Source organism: Biomphalaria glabrata, chromosome 2 (genome assembly GCF_947242115.1).
Source record: "Biomphalaria glabrata chromosome 2, xgBioGlab47.1, whole genome shotgun sequence".
Lineage (NCBI taxonomy): Eukaryota > Metazoa > Mollusca > Gastropoda > Planorbidae > Biomphalaria > Biomphalaria glabrata.
Window position 1 is genome coordinate 23,810,554 of NC_074712.1, and position 16,425 is coordinate 23,826,978.

At 36.5% G+C, this 16,425-nt stretch overlaps 1 protein-coding gene across 10 annotated transcripts in view; it reads right to left on the bottom strand.

Moving 5' to 3' along the window:
* The window catches only part of LOC106052483 (ankyrin repeat and fibronectin type-III domain-containing protein 1-like), a 76,292-nt gene that overhangs the window by 29,882 nt on the left and 29,985 nt on the right, over nucleotides 1-16,425 (bottom strand). For 7 of the 10 annotated variants that reach the window (XM_056019703.1, XM_056019700.1, XM_056019701.1 and 4 more), the window contains one exon: nucleotides 15,203-15,237. In XM_056019703.1, the coding sequence (XP_055875678.1) occupies nucleotides 15,203-15,237 (35 nt within the window). Of the gene's footprint in view, nucleotides 1-11,743; nucleotides 12,781-12,830; nucleotides 13,060-15,202; nucleotides 15,238-16,425 lie in introns of those variants that run through there. The other 3 variants (XM_056019710.1, XM_056019709.1, XM_056019705.1) reach the window with 3 other exon arrangements.

The window sequence follows — 16,425 nt, forward strand, 5'->3', positions numbered from 1 at the left end:
GCCCCCTCGGGCCTCCTTTGTGAACTATACGTGCACTTGATATCACATTGTTTTTCCTCTGAGCTCTCTGGGTCTGAAATTCATTAGCCCATAGTATTATATAATGATTTCATTTTTTCAATAAGTAAATCAAGATGTTTGGTTTTAAAAGCTGATGAGAAACCAATAAAGAACAATTTACATAAGTGGTAAGCAAATTGTAAAGATCTAACTTACTACAAAGATAATGAAGAAGAAACATTTTAACAAGTGTTTCTAAACATTTAGACACAATGGAAGTAAGTGAAACAGGTCTATAGTCATTTATTTCTTTTGGTTTGGAAACCTTTGGCACAGGTACAATTATGGACGACTTCCACACAGGTGGTATTTCGTGATTTAGTAATGAAGTAGAAAAAATATCTTGGAAAGGTTCTGCTAGTTGTTCAGCACATTCTTTTAAGATTCGCCTTTTTATTGCATCAGGCCCACCAGCTTTCATTGGGTTGATTGTTTTGAAAATGTTACAGACTTGCTATTTGGTAATCGCTAATTCTAAACTTTGCCATCTTCAAGTGCTTTAAATCTTAAATCATTAAAATCGTTGGTGTGGAAGGGACAGAAGAAATCATTGAGGACTGGTTGGATCATGTTTCATCGTCTTTTGGAACCAGATGATTTTTACTTTTGACTTGTGCTCCTGCCTGAGGCCCACGTCTGTCTCATGTTGCTTGTTTAATCGAGTCTTCTAACGATGCGCTAGTTTCTCCTCCCTTTCCTCAAGAGAAACAAACAGCACAATATATTAGAAGACATGTTTGGAAGTTTTGTCCATTAGAGAAAGAAAAGCAAAAGTGTTTCATTCTGAAGAGCTAATACTGAGCAGCGAATATGTTGGGTTAAATAGAGAAGGCAAAAAGGTTAACATTTAATCCTAATGGCTACAAATGATAGGTCACACATTTACGAGGGGCCAATAATATTGGAAAGGTATGTTTCTTAGGAGGTGGAAAAGCCAAAGTATTATATCCTTACGGGCTTATATTTACGGACCATAAAATGTATATACAAAAGGAAAGACAATTCGGACAGAATATATAATGCGGGATACACATTTGAGACCAAAAGGAAATGTACTGCCGAGGACAGACGTAGACGGCGGAAAGAGAACCTAGACAGACTCCGGCAGACAACGATTATGTCTGCACTGGATCATCTGGATGTGACAAAATAAGTAAGTAACAGCTGAAATGTGAAATATCTTAATCTTTGAACTAATTATTTTAATATTTCTTGTTTGACAGTTGCACAAAGTTGGCATCTGTGACAGTGACACACATTTTCCCGTTTGCTTAACGTTTCCAACTAAGTTTTAGCGTCTAATAATCTTCTTTTAATCCCCTCTACAGTGTGCACAGTCCATATATATTAAACTTGACTAACATTAAACATCATCTTATAATCTTGTCATCTTATAACTGTTGATTATTTCTGCAGTTTTATTGAATATCTGAAACAATAATACATCACACTGTTGTAGAGAAACGGAAAGGACACTGTACGTTTTGGTGTTCAAAAAATGTTACTAACAGATGGTGGTTCACACTTTTACCCGAAATGAGTTTTTAAATTTCACCAAGCAATGGAACATCGCTCATATCGAATCGGATCCAAGAACAAATGCCAAAGATGAAACTGTTATGATCATGAAAATAAAATTTCATACTGAAAATTACACATAATGAGGATGATCTTTGTGAAACCTTACTGGGACTCCTTGTCGGTGCACTAGATCTAGTCCATCTCAAATGTTATACTCCTTGTCAGTGCACTAGATTTAGTCCATCTCAAATGTTATACTCCTTGTCAGTGCACTAGATCTAGTCCATCTCAAATGTTATACTCCTTGTCAGTGCACTAGATTTAGTCCATCTCAAATGTTATACTCCTTGTCAGTGCACTAGATTTAGTCCATCTCAAATGTTATACTCCTTGTCAGTGCACTAGATCTAGTCCATCTCAAATGTTATACTCCTTGTCAGTGCACTAGATTTAGTCCATCTCAAATGTTATACTCCTTGTCAGTGCACTAGATCTAGTCCATCTCAAATGTTATACTCCTTGTCAGTGCACTAGATCTAGTCCATCTCAAATGTTATACTCCTTGTCGGTGCACTAGATCTAGTCCATCTCAAATGTTATACTCCTTGTCAGTGCACTAGATCTAGTCCATCTCAAATGTTATACTCCTTGTCAGTGCACTAGATTTAGTCCATCTCAAATGTCATACTCCTTGTCAGTGCACTAGATCTAGTCCATCTCAAATGTTATACTCCTTGTCGGTGCACTAGATCTAGTCCATCTCAAATGTTATACTCCTTGTCAGTGCACTAGATTTAGTCCATCTCAAATGTTATACTCCTTGTCAGTGCACTAGATCTAGTCCATCTCAAATGTTATACTCCTTGTCGGTGCACTAGATCTAGTCCATCTCAAATGTTATACTCCTTGTCAGTGCACTAGATCTAGTCCATCTCAAATGTTATACTCCTTGTCAGTGCACTAGATCTAGTCCATCTCAAATGTTATACTCCTTGTCAGTGCACTAGATCTAGTCCATCTCAAATGTTATACTCCTTGTCAGTGCACTAGATCTAGTCCATCTCAAATGTTATACTCCTTGTCAGTGCACTAGATCTAGTCCATCTCAAATGTTATACTCCTTGTCAGTGCACTAGATCTAGTCCATCTCAAATGTTATACTCCTTGTCAGTGCACTAGATTTAGTCCATCTCAAATGTTATACTCCTTGTCAATGCACTAGATCTAGTCCATCTCAAATGTTATACTCCTTGTCAGTGCACTAGATCTAGTCCATCTCAAATGTTATACTCCTTGTCAATGCACTAGATCTAGTCCATCTCAAATGTTATACTCCTTGTCAGTGCACTAGATTTAGTCCATCTCAAATGTTATACTCCTTGTCAGTGCACTAGATATAGTCCATCTCAAATGTTATACTCCTTGTCAGTGCACTAGATTTAGTCCATCTCAAATGTTATACTCCTTGTCAGTGCACTAGATTTAGTCCATCTCAAATGTTATACTCCTTGTCAATGCACTAGATCTAGTCCATCTCAAATGTTATACTCCTTGTCAGTGCACTAGATCTAGTCCATCTCAAATGTTATACTCCTTGTCAATGCACTAGATCTAGTCCATCTCAAATGTTATACTCCTTGTCAGTGCACTAGATTTAGTCCATCTCAAATGTTATACTCCTTGTCAGTGCACTAGATCTAGTCCATCTCAAATGTTATACTCCTTGTCAGTGCACTAGATTTAGTCCATCTCAAATGTTATACTCCTTGTCAGTGCACTAGATTTAGTCCATCTCAAATGTTATACTCCTTGTCAGTGCACTAGATCTAGTCCATCTCAAATGTCATACTCCTTGTCAGTTCACTAGATCTAGTCCATCTCAAATGTTATACTCCTTGTAGGTGCACTAGATCTAGTCCATCTCAAATGTTATACTCCTTGTAGGTGCACTAGATCTAGTCCATCTCAAATGTTATACTCCTTGTCAGTGCACTAGATCTAGTCCATCTCAAATGTTATACTCCTTGTAGGTGCACTAGATCTAGTCCATCTCAAATGTTATACTCCTTGTCAGTGCACTAGATCTAGTCCATCTCAAATGTTATACTCCTTGTAGGTGCACTAGATCTAGTCCATCTCAAATGTTATACTCCTTGTAGGTGCACTAGATCTAGTCCATCTCAAATGTTATACTCCTTGTCAGTGCACTAGATCTAGTCCATCTCAAATGTTATACTCCTTGTCAGTGCACTAGATCTAGTCCATCTCAAATGTCATACTCCTTGTCAGTTCACTAGATCTAGTCCATCTCAAATGTCATACTCCTTGTCAGTGCACTAGATCTAGTCCATCTCAAATGTTATACTCCTTGTCAATGCACTAGATCTAGTCCATCTCAAATGTCATACTCCTTGTCAGTGCACTAGATCTAGTCCATCTCAAATGTTATACTCCTTGTCAGTGCACTAGATTTAGTCCATCTCAAATGTTATACTCCTTGTCAGTGCACTAGATCTAGTCCATCTCAAATGTTATACTCCTTGTCAGTGCACTAGATCTAGTCCATCTCAAATGTTATACTCCTTGTCAGTGCACTAGATCTAGTCCATCTCAAATGTTATACTCCTTGTCAGTGCACTAGATCTAGTCCATCTCAAATGTTATACTCCTTGTCAGTGCACTAGATCTAGTCCATCTCAAATGTCATACTCCTTGTCAGTGCACTAGATCTAGTCCATCTCAAATGTCATACTCCTTGTCAGTGCACTAGATCTAGTCCATCTCAAATGTTATACTCCTTGTCAGTGCACTAGATCTAGTCCAGTGCCTCAATGAAATCCCAAACAACGCAATAGACAAGTAAAGAGACAATATGCTAAACGAGCTCGGGATATATCAAACTTCCTCGAGGACTAAAGATTATGAAAACCCAGGACAAACAGAATGGTATAGTTACTATTTTTGAACTATATATAGATAAGTTGTAAGATGTTATAATGTGTGTTATATTGGTTATATCACTGAATAGTTGGGATTAATATCCCTTATGACAGTGGCGTAGCTAGGGTGGGGGAGGAGGGGGGAGAATTTGAAGATCCGTAGGGTCACCTCTTGAGTTTAAAAATGGAGAGCAATACAAGGTGGTCTGCAAGAGAAGAAGCTACGTCGGCAGTTTTCTTTAATCTCGAAAAAATCATCAAGCTTTTGGAGAAACTTTCTGAATCAACAACTAAAAGAATAGACACTAGAAGCAGTGCACAGAATCTTCTTCATGCAGTGGAAAATTATAAATTTTTTGCTTATCTAAACCTCTTGGTCAAATTTCCTGCGCCCAATTAATATTGTTCAGACTGCACATTTGGGAAGCTGGTAGAGAAATTAAAACCCTTTCATCATCATCATCACTCCTTTGAGTTCCTCATGGAACATAGGGCCTCGACAAAAACACGCCACTCTCCACGGTCTCTTGATAGTTTTTTGATGGTTTCCTAGCTCTTTCCGGTCTTCTATGCTTCTTCAAGTACACTGCGTCGCCATGTTCTTTTTGGTCTTCCTCTGCGTCTTGTTCCCTGGGGGTTCCACTCTAAGGCCTGCCTAGCTCTGTTGCTTCATGCTTTCTGCCAAAATGATGAGAAACACACGAAACTGATCAGCCAATCCATCAAAAAAGCAAAAGAAGGTAGTGAATGCTATGGATTCCTGTAATCAAAATAACCATAAGAAAGAAAAGACTTGATGGGGAGTTGAGTTCTGATGTAGGACTATTAATAAAACTGCAATTCAAACTTGTTGCGACAGAAGTGCTGGACAGACTTCATATGGAGATGAAGGACAGATTCCAAAGGCTGGTAAACTATCTGGACACCTTTGGGTTTCTTCTTGAACCAAGACATCTCTTGGAGTCTATAGATGATGACACGCTGATGAAAAAACTGTGTTACTATTTCTTGTTTGATGAAATACACGCAAATCGCTTGTTCAGTGATGTCATTGATGCACGAGCACTTTTCATCAACAAACCAATGCCGCTATCACCGATTGAAATATTGAGGACGCTGGCTTCATATGGTAATGATGTGTGCTCAAAACCTTGCAATACTATTAACTCAGGCCACTTCCATTGTGTATTGTGAGAGATCATTCTCAAAGCACAAGTTAATCAAAAACTATTCCAGGAGCACAATGACGCAAAAGAGGCTTAGCATAGCTTTTATGTCAGTGGAGTCATAAGTACTAGACATCATCGATGTAGATGATGTTATAGATGCCTTTGCTGCACAGAAACAGGGCCGGTCTTAAGCCACTGCAACCTATGCGGCCGCAGTGGGCCCCGCGCTTTCATAGGCCCCGCGCTAAGTATATATGTAATTGCATAATGATGCAAAATATACGAAAAAGTAGTGAAAATTATTTTTAAGATCTCCTGAAAATTAGACAAAATTGTTATATGGAAAAAACAAATCTTACGCGAATAAAAAAAAAGCATTGTCAGCTTTCATATTTAAATAAAAATATAATAATAGCGCGAATTTTAACCGAAACGAAATTTCCAATAGAACTAGAATACGTTTTTAAAACGATCGAAACCCGAAAATAAGAACATAATCACTTCTAGTGAGACAGCTAAAACAGATTCTATGAAGAATACAAAAAACTGCAGTGGTGAATGTCGTAAGAGAAGAAGAAAATGATGTAACACTAACAACTGATAACATGTCGCAAGAAATGAAGGCAATAATGTAATAACTGATCAACATGTCGTTATAGATAATGAGCTAAATGTGGTCGATTCATTGAGAAATCTGGATTATCCTGCCATGTGTCTAGAAAAAATGGAAAGATCTTGTATTGACTATTTATTACAAAAAGGTCCACCTGAGATTACTTTGGAGAATTTTCCGAAAAATAAGGATGGTAGACATTTCTCTTAAGTGCATTGCAAACCAAACCTGAGTAATGGTGAAAGTGTTTTGCGTCCTTGGCTGATATATTCTGTGTCAGCAGACAAGATCTATTGTTTCTACTGTCGTCTACTGGAAAAACAAAAAAGTTCCTTTTTAAATGACGGATTTGACCAGTGGCAAAGTTGTACCACAAGGCTAGCAGAGCATGAAAAATCGCAAAGGCATATAGACGCCATGACCAGTTGCTGTGAAGCTGGAGCAAGACTTAGTAAAAAAAAAACAGGCATTGACAAAGTTCACTAGGAGATGCTTTATTCTGAGACTAAACGTTGGCATCAAGTTTTTCAAAGACTAGTTGAAATTGTACGATTTCTAGCGAAGCGCAATTTAGCTTTCAGAGGGACCATTGAAAGACTTAAAGAGCCAAGTAATGGGAATTTCCTGGTCTAATAGAATTACTCGCAAAGTTTGATCTAGTAAAGGGGGAACAACTTCGACGTGTTACCAATGCAGAAATTCATGATCGTTACCTGGGAAAGAAGATTCAAAACGAACTTATTACTGTAGTAGCTGATGCTGTGGTGAATTCTATCCTTCGAGACATCAAGAATGCAGTGATATTGGATTGTACTCCAGACATAAGTCATAACGAGCAGATTTTATGGGTCTCAGATAAGGGTTAATGTGAAAGAGCTTGTGGTTGTATATGAACGTTTAAAGTTTCTTCCTGTTGTTTCTTTTTGTGACAGCAAAAAGAAGTTGGCTGGAAACATGGATGTTGTTGCAATCTTTCCAGCCAAAAGTCAAAGGAAAGGCAGTATGATAAATATGTGGAAATTTTCACACATCGAAAAGCTGAAGATGGCTACAGGATAAAATGCTTCAACAGAATTGTGAACACTTCAATTTACTCCTTGCAGCTGAGATTTGAACTGTTACTGTGGCATCTTGTGAATGAAGTTTCTAGCGTCTTAAACTAATCAAGAATTACTTAAGGTCAACAATTCACGAAGAGAGATTGAACAATGTGGCGATTCTTGCTATTGAGCGTGATCTATGTAGGAAACAGAATTTTGATGATCTACTGTATAACTTCGCTACACACAAGGCTCGTAAAGTAAAGTTAATTTGATCGTGATTTTGTACTTAGTTAAGAATGTATAAAATACAAAGACGAATTTATTTTTTAATACAAAATCTTAATTTTCACTTATTACCCTTATCCCTACCCAGAATAGGCCCCGCGAAATCCGTTTCGCATAGGGCCCTGCAATTGCTAGGACCGGCCCTGCACAGAAAGCACAACTTGAAGCGATATGAATTGAAATTTGTCACTTGTGCATTATTTTGCCAATAAACGGCATTATTCATTAAAAGATTCTTAATGATTATTTCTAGTTAATTTTACTGCTATACTGTACCAATTAGAATGTATGCTTATATATTTATTTAGTAAAGTATCTCATGTCATGATGTCGAATGTCACAATGCAGGGGGCCCCCAGATAGGTCAATGTCCCCGGGCCCCCAAATCCCTAGCTACGCCCCTGCCTTATGATAGTTCTTGACAACCAATAGGGTGTCGTCATAAACAGTGGATTTTTCTGTTCCAGCCAACACTCAAAGTTTTGTGCTTAATTGTTTACGAGAGCTAACAGGTTGACTATGGCAATAGTAAATGTACTGATTCTTGTCTACAAACTTGGAATGTCACTTGTTCCATGAGACTATATAAAGAATACAATGCTAATGAAAGAAAAGAAAATTGAGTCCTAGTTCTCACTGGCGCCTTTGAATGATTCTAAAACGCTTTATGTTAAATTTGTTTAAGTCATGAAAAAAAAAACTGATTCACATGGCCAACTTCCCCGTGCATATTATTTAGTAACTAGATCTAAGTAACAACATTATGTCTCGAGCCATTGATGACAAGGACACCAGGCGCCAGTGAGGTGTTTATTCATTCCTCCCGTGCACATTAATTAGAAACTAGATCTAAGTAACAACATTATGTCTCGAGCCATTGAGGACAAGGACACCAGGCGCCAGTGAGGTGTTCATTCATTCCTCCAGTCCCATTATGTTCTGATGAAGTCACTAATAATGCTTCACTTATCCGGGACTAAGCACAGTCATTTGAACGTTCCCTAAATAATATTCTTAATCATAAGATTAGTTTAAGTTGTGACTGTATTTTCAATCTTATTCCCTCGCTTTGCTTGTATTGAATGTGAACTGACTTTCTATGCCCTTGACCCACTGCTCAGCACACGTGGTTTCGTTTCCGTTTTCGATAACTAAAAATAGATTTGACAAATTCATCCCTAACTTATTTTCACGCCCAATGTCTCAACTATTGTAACACAAGAGACCCATCTGACAAGACATCACTTCATACGCCCAATGTCTCAACTATTGTAACACTAGAGACCCATCTGACATCACTTCATACGCCCACTGTCTCAACTATTCTAACACTAGAGACCCATCTGACAAGACATCACTTTATACGCCCAATGTCTCAACTATTCTAACACTAGAGACCCATCTGACAAGACATCACTTCATACGCCCAATGTCTCAACTATTCTAACACTAGAGACCCATCTGACATCACTTCATACGCCCAATGTCTCAACTATTCTAACACTAGAGACCCATCTGACAAGACATCACTTTATACGCCCAATGTCTCAACTATTCTAACACTAGAGACCCATCTGACATCACTTCATACGCCCAATGTCTCAACTATTCTAACACTAGAGACCCATCTGACAAGACATCACTTTATACGCCCAATGTCTCAACTATTCTAACACTAGAGACCCATCTGACATCACTTCATACGCCCAATGTCTCAACTATTGTAACACTAGAGACCCATCTGACATCACTTCATACGTCCAATGTCTCAACTATTCTAACACTAGAGACCCATCTGACATCACTTCATACGTCCAATGTCTCAACTATTGTAACACTAGAGACCCATCTGACATCACTTCATACGTCCAATGTCTCAACTATTCTAACACTAGAGACCCATCTGACATCACTTCATACGTCCAATGTCTCAACTATTCTAACACTAGAGACCCATCTGACATCACTTCATACGTCCAATGTCTCAACTATTCTAACACTAGAGACCCATCTGACATCACTTCATACGCCCAATGTCTCAACTATTCTAACACTAGAGACCCATCTGACAAGACATCACTTCATACGCCCAATGTCTCAACTATTCTAACACTAGAGACCCATCTGACAAGACATCACTTCATACGCCCAATGTCTCAACTATTCTAACACTAGAGACCCATCTGATATCACTTCATACGCCCACTGTCTCAACTATTCTAACACTAGAGACCCATCTGACATCACTTCATACGCCCAATGTCTCAACTATTGTAACACTAGAGACCCATCTGACATCACTTCATACGCCCACTGTCTCAACTATTCTAACACTAGAGACCCATCTGACATCACTTCATACGCCCAATGTCTCAACTATTCTAACACTAGAGACCCATCTGACATCACTTCATACGCCCAATGTCTCAACTATTCTAACACTAGAGACCCATCTGACATCACTTCATACGCCCAATGTCTCAACTATTGTAACACTAGAGACCCATCTGACATCACTTCATACGCCCAATGTCTCAACTATTCTAACACTAGAGACCCATCTGACATCACTTCATACGCCCAATGTCTCAACTATTGTAACACTAGAGACCCATCTGACATCACTTCATACGCCCACTGTCTCAAATATTCTAACACTAGAGACCCATCTGACATCACTTCATACGCCCAATGTCTCAACTATTCTAACACTAGAGACCCATCTGACATCACTTCATACGCCCAATGTCTCAACTATTGTAACACTAGAGACCCATCTGACATCACTTCATACGCCCAATGTCTCAACTATTCTAACACTAGAGACCCATCTGACATCACTTCATACGCCCAATGTCTCAACTATTCTAACACTAGAGACCCATCTGACATCACTTCATACGCCCAATGTCTCAACTATTGTAACACTAGAGACCCATCTGACATCACTTCATACGTCCAATGTCTCAACTATTCTAACACTAGAGACACATCTGACATCACTTCATACGCCCAATGTCTCAACTATTGTAACACTAGAGACCCATCTGACATCACTTCATACGTCCAATGTCTCAACTATTCTAACACTAGAGACCCATCTGACATCACTTCATACGTCCAATGTCTCAACTATTCTAACACTAGAGACCCATCTGACAAGACATCACTTCATAAGTCCAATGTCTCAACTATTCTAACACTAGAGACCCATCTGACAAGACATCACTTCATACGCCCAATGTCTCAACTATTCTAACACTAGAGACCCATCTGACAAGACATCACTTCATACGCCCAATGTCTCAACTATTCTAACACTAGAGACCCATCTGACATCACTTCATACGCCCAATGTCTCAACTATTGTAACACTAGAGACCCATCTGACATCACTTCATACGCCCAATGTCTCAACTATTGTAACACTAGAGACCCATCTGACATCACTTCATACGTCCAATGTCTCAACTATTCTAACACTAGAGACCCATCTGACATCACTTCATACGTCCAATGTCTCAACTATTCTAACACTAGAGACCCATCTGACAAGACATCACTTCATAAGTCCAATGTCTCAACTATTCTAACACTAGAGACCCATCTGACAAGACATCACTTCATACGCCCAATGTCTCAACTATTCTAACACTAGAGACCCATCTGACATCACTTCATAGTAACAATCTAAGCATATTTTTTTTTACATGTTCCGAATGTTCCTGAGGTATGATTATCACATCATTAGTCAAACCTCCCCCAGGACGGCGGCCGGGTGGGGATAGAAGGGGGGCAAGGTTCGAACTGGGAATCATCAAGACGACAGTCCAGATCTCATTACAAATGAACAGGCAGCCATAAAAATTTAAAAAACTACTGATAAAAATTTCGTTTTTGTTAAATATAAAAAAATAATACAACAAAATGTATATATATATATATATATATATATATATATATATATATATATATATATATATATATATATATATATATATATATATATATCAAGTGTGTAAATTATATAGACTAGAGAATATAGATTACAGCTAGGTAAAAAAACTTGCGATGATAAGAAATACAAATGTACACTGATGAGGATTTACTTACATTTTGTAGATATTACAAATCTCCATTACTAATGAAAGTCATTCATATTTTATTTTTTGTTTTTAAAATTGATGTTTACAAATATATTTCTGAAAGTTGTTTTGTTCACCCTAACGACCTTGAAGAGAATTGGATCAATTCAACACTACAAAGTAACAATGTAACAGTAACACAAGTTCACAAGAGGATGAAGCGGTTTCAGGGGACAACGTAACGGTTTGAATGTAATGAGTTGAAAGAAGGAGAGTGGTGGCGAGTGGTGATGGAAAAAGTAAAGTGTTAGCTCTGAAGCTAATCAAACAAGAGGAAAGATGTCGACTAAATAGATAGAAGGGGCCATGAAATACGTTGGTCAACAAACTTCACACAAGAGTCACGAAACACTTGGTCAAGAGAATAGATGCATTGCTAGTTAGAGAATGTAAGGGAACAAACTTAGAAGAGGACTTTAAGATTACGGAAAACATCCTGTGCACAGAAGTAAAATTGAAAAGAAGCAATAAAACCGTTCTGTTCAGTATCTAGTTAGGACTAGACATTTCTGTTGTTAAGGTGCTACTAGGTATGTTTTACATTGTATTAGGGAGGCCAGAAAGCAAATGTAGACGTGTGTTGGGCTCTGGCTGTCAGGAATTGCAACTTTGATAGATTCCAAAGGCCATGGTGGCGATGGGGCATAAAGCTAGGATCTAATCCAAAGATAATGGTGGTCACGGTGTATAGTAAGGCTGTCGAATCAAGAAACCGTTGTATCTTCTTTTTACTAAGCCATGTTATTAGACTTACTACATATTTATAGTAACTAATTGGCTGACGTATGACCTAGTTAGTTTTGAATATGTATATTTCTATTTTTGGAAGTCAAAAGTCATATTTTCACTTTCACCTAATTGTACACCAATGAATTAGGTCTGATAGTAAAACACGACTTGAATGATGCTATAAATAGCAACAGAAAACTCTTCAAACATGTTTGTAATTGTTTTCCTTTCCATAGTTACAGAGGACCCTAAAGACAATTTATCAATGAACATACATTTGTGATTTTGTTACGATCTATTAAAAAACAATCTATCCAGTTACTTACAGTTACTATCGTATCCCTATAGAAATACCATTAGTTTGTGCCAACCTGTATATCAAGTAGTATCGATAATTCCAAGATTCCAGTGTCTATGAAAATTAAGCACAAGCTTGATACACACTTATTCACAGATCGAACACCTACAAGATCACTACAGATCGATGATTGGCATGACCTCTACCTTAGAATTCATATACATTGGATCGTCGGATACCTGCTAGATTTCAAATAGTCGGTTGAATCTACGGCCTACTTAATTGTTAGAACCTTGATATTAAAGAATACTCACAAATACAGATACTCAAATATAACAAAAAAAAAAAAGAAAAGCTAGAAAACAACTTTAATTTTATACTTGAAAACAAAATTATTGGGAAAAGAACGCTCGAAGCCAAATACCTATTACATTAGAATTGAAACCTGGGGGGAAAAGTGAAAGTAAAAATATATACTTAGATCACATATACTAATATCACATATACTAATATCACATATACTTAGATCACATATACTTAGATCACATATACTTAGATCACATATACTAATATCACATATACTTAGATCACATATTCTAAGATCACATATACTAAGATCACATATACTTAGATCACATATACTTAGATCAAAATCAAACTATTTAAATCACATCTACTTGACCCCCACCCCATAAAAAGCACGTCTTTCATCAAAAGAAAATGTTCAAAACAAGTTTAGTTGAATAGAATGGAGATCAATTATATTTTTACTAACATTATTTGATAAAGAGTAATTTGTAATTTGCACGTGCTATTTTAGTATTTAAACTAACGTACTACTTACAACATCAAGATATTCATGGAAAGATTTGTGTTTTGTGTTTTTACTTTTTCTTATTGAGTCTTATTAATTCTTTTGGTTTCTAATTGAATTGGAAAGGGTCTCTAAAGTACGAAGCTACCATACAATAGATCATACTGTTAAGAACATAAAGATCAAATGATTTAAAAAAGAAGAAGAATTTAAAGAAAAAATTTGGTCAAATTAAATGACGAAAAACTGAACTACCAAACGCCAGGTCTCTGCAACTGTGGACTGTAAAATGAGCAATTAGCAAAGAAGTTCTGCAAAACTGTTTCGATAGGAACACATTTTGTATGTACAGCTTATAACTGAATGCCAACAGTGATTCTGAAGCTTAATATCCGAACTTGTTATAAAATGGGTGACAGTTCAACTGTAGTCAAACATGCTGGGACAGGAGAGCTTGTGTACAGGCATACTGACAGTGTACACAATCAATGCTTCTGGGTCATTACACGCGTAAGGTTTGTTCTCAGACACACATGAAATCAGAATTGTTTTATCTATTAGACAATGTAAGCACAAGATCAAGACGTTAAAATAAACACAGAGTAAAGATTCATATTTATTTTCTGAAAGTCCTTCCAATGAATTTTATTGGGAAAGAGAAATTAAGAACTTCAGCCAAAGATTGATAATGCAATGAGCTAGACTGTAAACATGTGTTTATAGCTGTATAGCTAGACTGTAAACATGTGTTTATAGTTGTATAGCTAGACTGTAAACATGTGTTTATAGTTGTATAGCTAGACTTTAAACATGTGTTTATAGTTGTATAGCTAGACTGTAAACATGTGTTTATAGTTGTATAGCTAGACTTTAAACATGTGTTTATAGTTGTATAGCTAGACTTTAAACAAGTGTTTATAGTTGTATAGCTAGACTGTAAACATGTGTTTATAGTTGTATAGCTAGACTTTAAACATGTGTTTATAGTTGTATAGCTAGACTGTAAACATGTGTTTATAGTTGTATAGCTAGACTGTAAACATGTGTTTATAGTTGTATAGCTAGACTGTAAACATGTGTTTATAGTTGTATAGCTAGACTGTAAAAGTATCTTTATAGTTATATAGCTAGACTGTAAAAGTGTGTATATAGTTATATCACCAATCAGTCAATGATACACTTTCAAGTTTGTTTTGCAGATAAAAATGTACGAATAGATAGCATTGATAACTAGATAGCTATATACATTCATACACACATAAATAGATGCACACATACATACATTAATTTTCAAAGATTTAAAATTTAAAAAGAGCTACAAACATTTATTTACGAGTCAATTTTTTTAAAAATAAAATGTATTTTATGGTTAAATTATTGCGTCTATAGTCGAGTATTGTTTGCCCGTCCACTTGAAATCAAAAGATTGTTTCGTTGTTAATGGTATTTGGAACGATATTTAGGGGGAAAAAGCCATTTGGCATCTTTGATTCACAATTTTGTAATGTCAAAGACTCTTGTCAGTCCTAACCCAAATAGTGTCTTGTGCTGACAAGTGCAATGTTTCCAGTCAACTAGTTTCTTACCTTCTCTCATGACAGGAATTAGTTCGTACCATGGTCTGTGAAAAGAAAAAAACAAATCACAAATGAGTTTTCAAAGTTCGTCTTTGTCTTATTCATTTCTTGTTGCTCATTTTGTTTGAGAATGTATCCATTGCTTGCTTGTCAATAGTTATCATTCAGATGTTAGTAGTTGTTTATTTTACATTTTTAGACAGTTTTATTTATCTTCTTTTATATTTGTTTGTCCGATGTCATATTTTTTTTAAACGTGGGAATCAGTGTTAAGCAGCTGTTGGATTCAAACCTATGCCAGTAGAGAGACTTGTATAAGACCAAGGACATTGATCACTCGGCTATGTTTACATTACAGTGAACTCTGAGACCAGGCGAAGGAAATCAATAATACATAAACATAGAGACAAGAAAAAAAAAAGCCAGCTTATCTAAGGGAAATAAATTCGCACTTACAGCGTTATTTCTCAATAAAGTAGAAGTTTCCCTCATTCTATATCAAACAAAATAGTTAAAAACCATTGATAAATCGACTAATTGGTTAATTAACTAAATTAATTAATGTTTTGATAAGTTCAATAAAAAATTGTTTACAGTTTCATATTATCTAAGGAGACGAAACTCATATTTAGCCGTATATGTGAAAACTGAAGGATTAATTTCTCTTCTTGGTATCAAACAGATTAATTGTTTACCAGTTCAGTAATTGGTTAATTTTTGATTGATTCGTGTCTTGTCTATGCCACTGAATAGGTGTGCAAAGTTTCAACTTGATCCGAGAATGGATGTGATAGTAATAACATGTACAGACGTTTTACCAGACACACTGAGTTGATATTAGTTTTGAAAACATTTATTGGGTTCACATAGGAGTGCATTCTAAAATTGAGCCAATAAAATGTGGAAAAAAAAGTATTCTTCCTTACAACCGGCCATTACGACCTGAATGCTTCATACTGTCATTGATTTTCTTCTAGTGCATGTTTTTGCGGCCCCAGAATGGGTAATAGTCTTTATTTCTTTCATGTGGTGTGTCCGTCCGTCAGTCCCGTTTAGATCTCAAGAAATAAAAAAGATAGTGAAAATCCGATGTCATAATATTTTAGCTCTTGCAAAGTTCTGATGCAACGGCTACTTTTTTTCTTTTCTGAAAGCGAAATGTTTAATTTTTCAAATCAACTATGTAAGCAGTTTTTTTTTTAATATACCATTTTTACAACTATTCACTATTA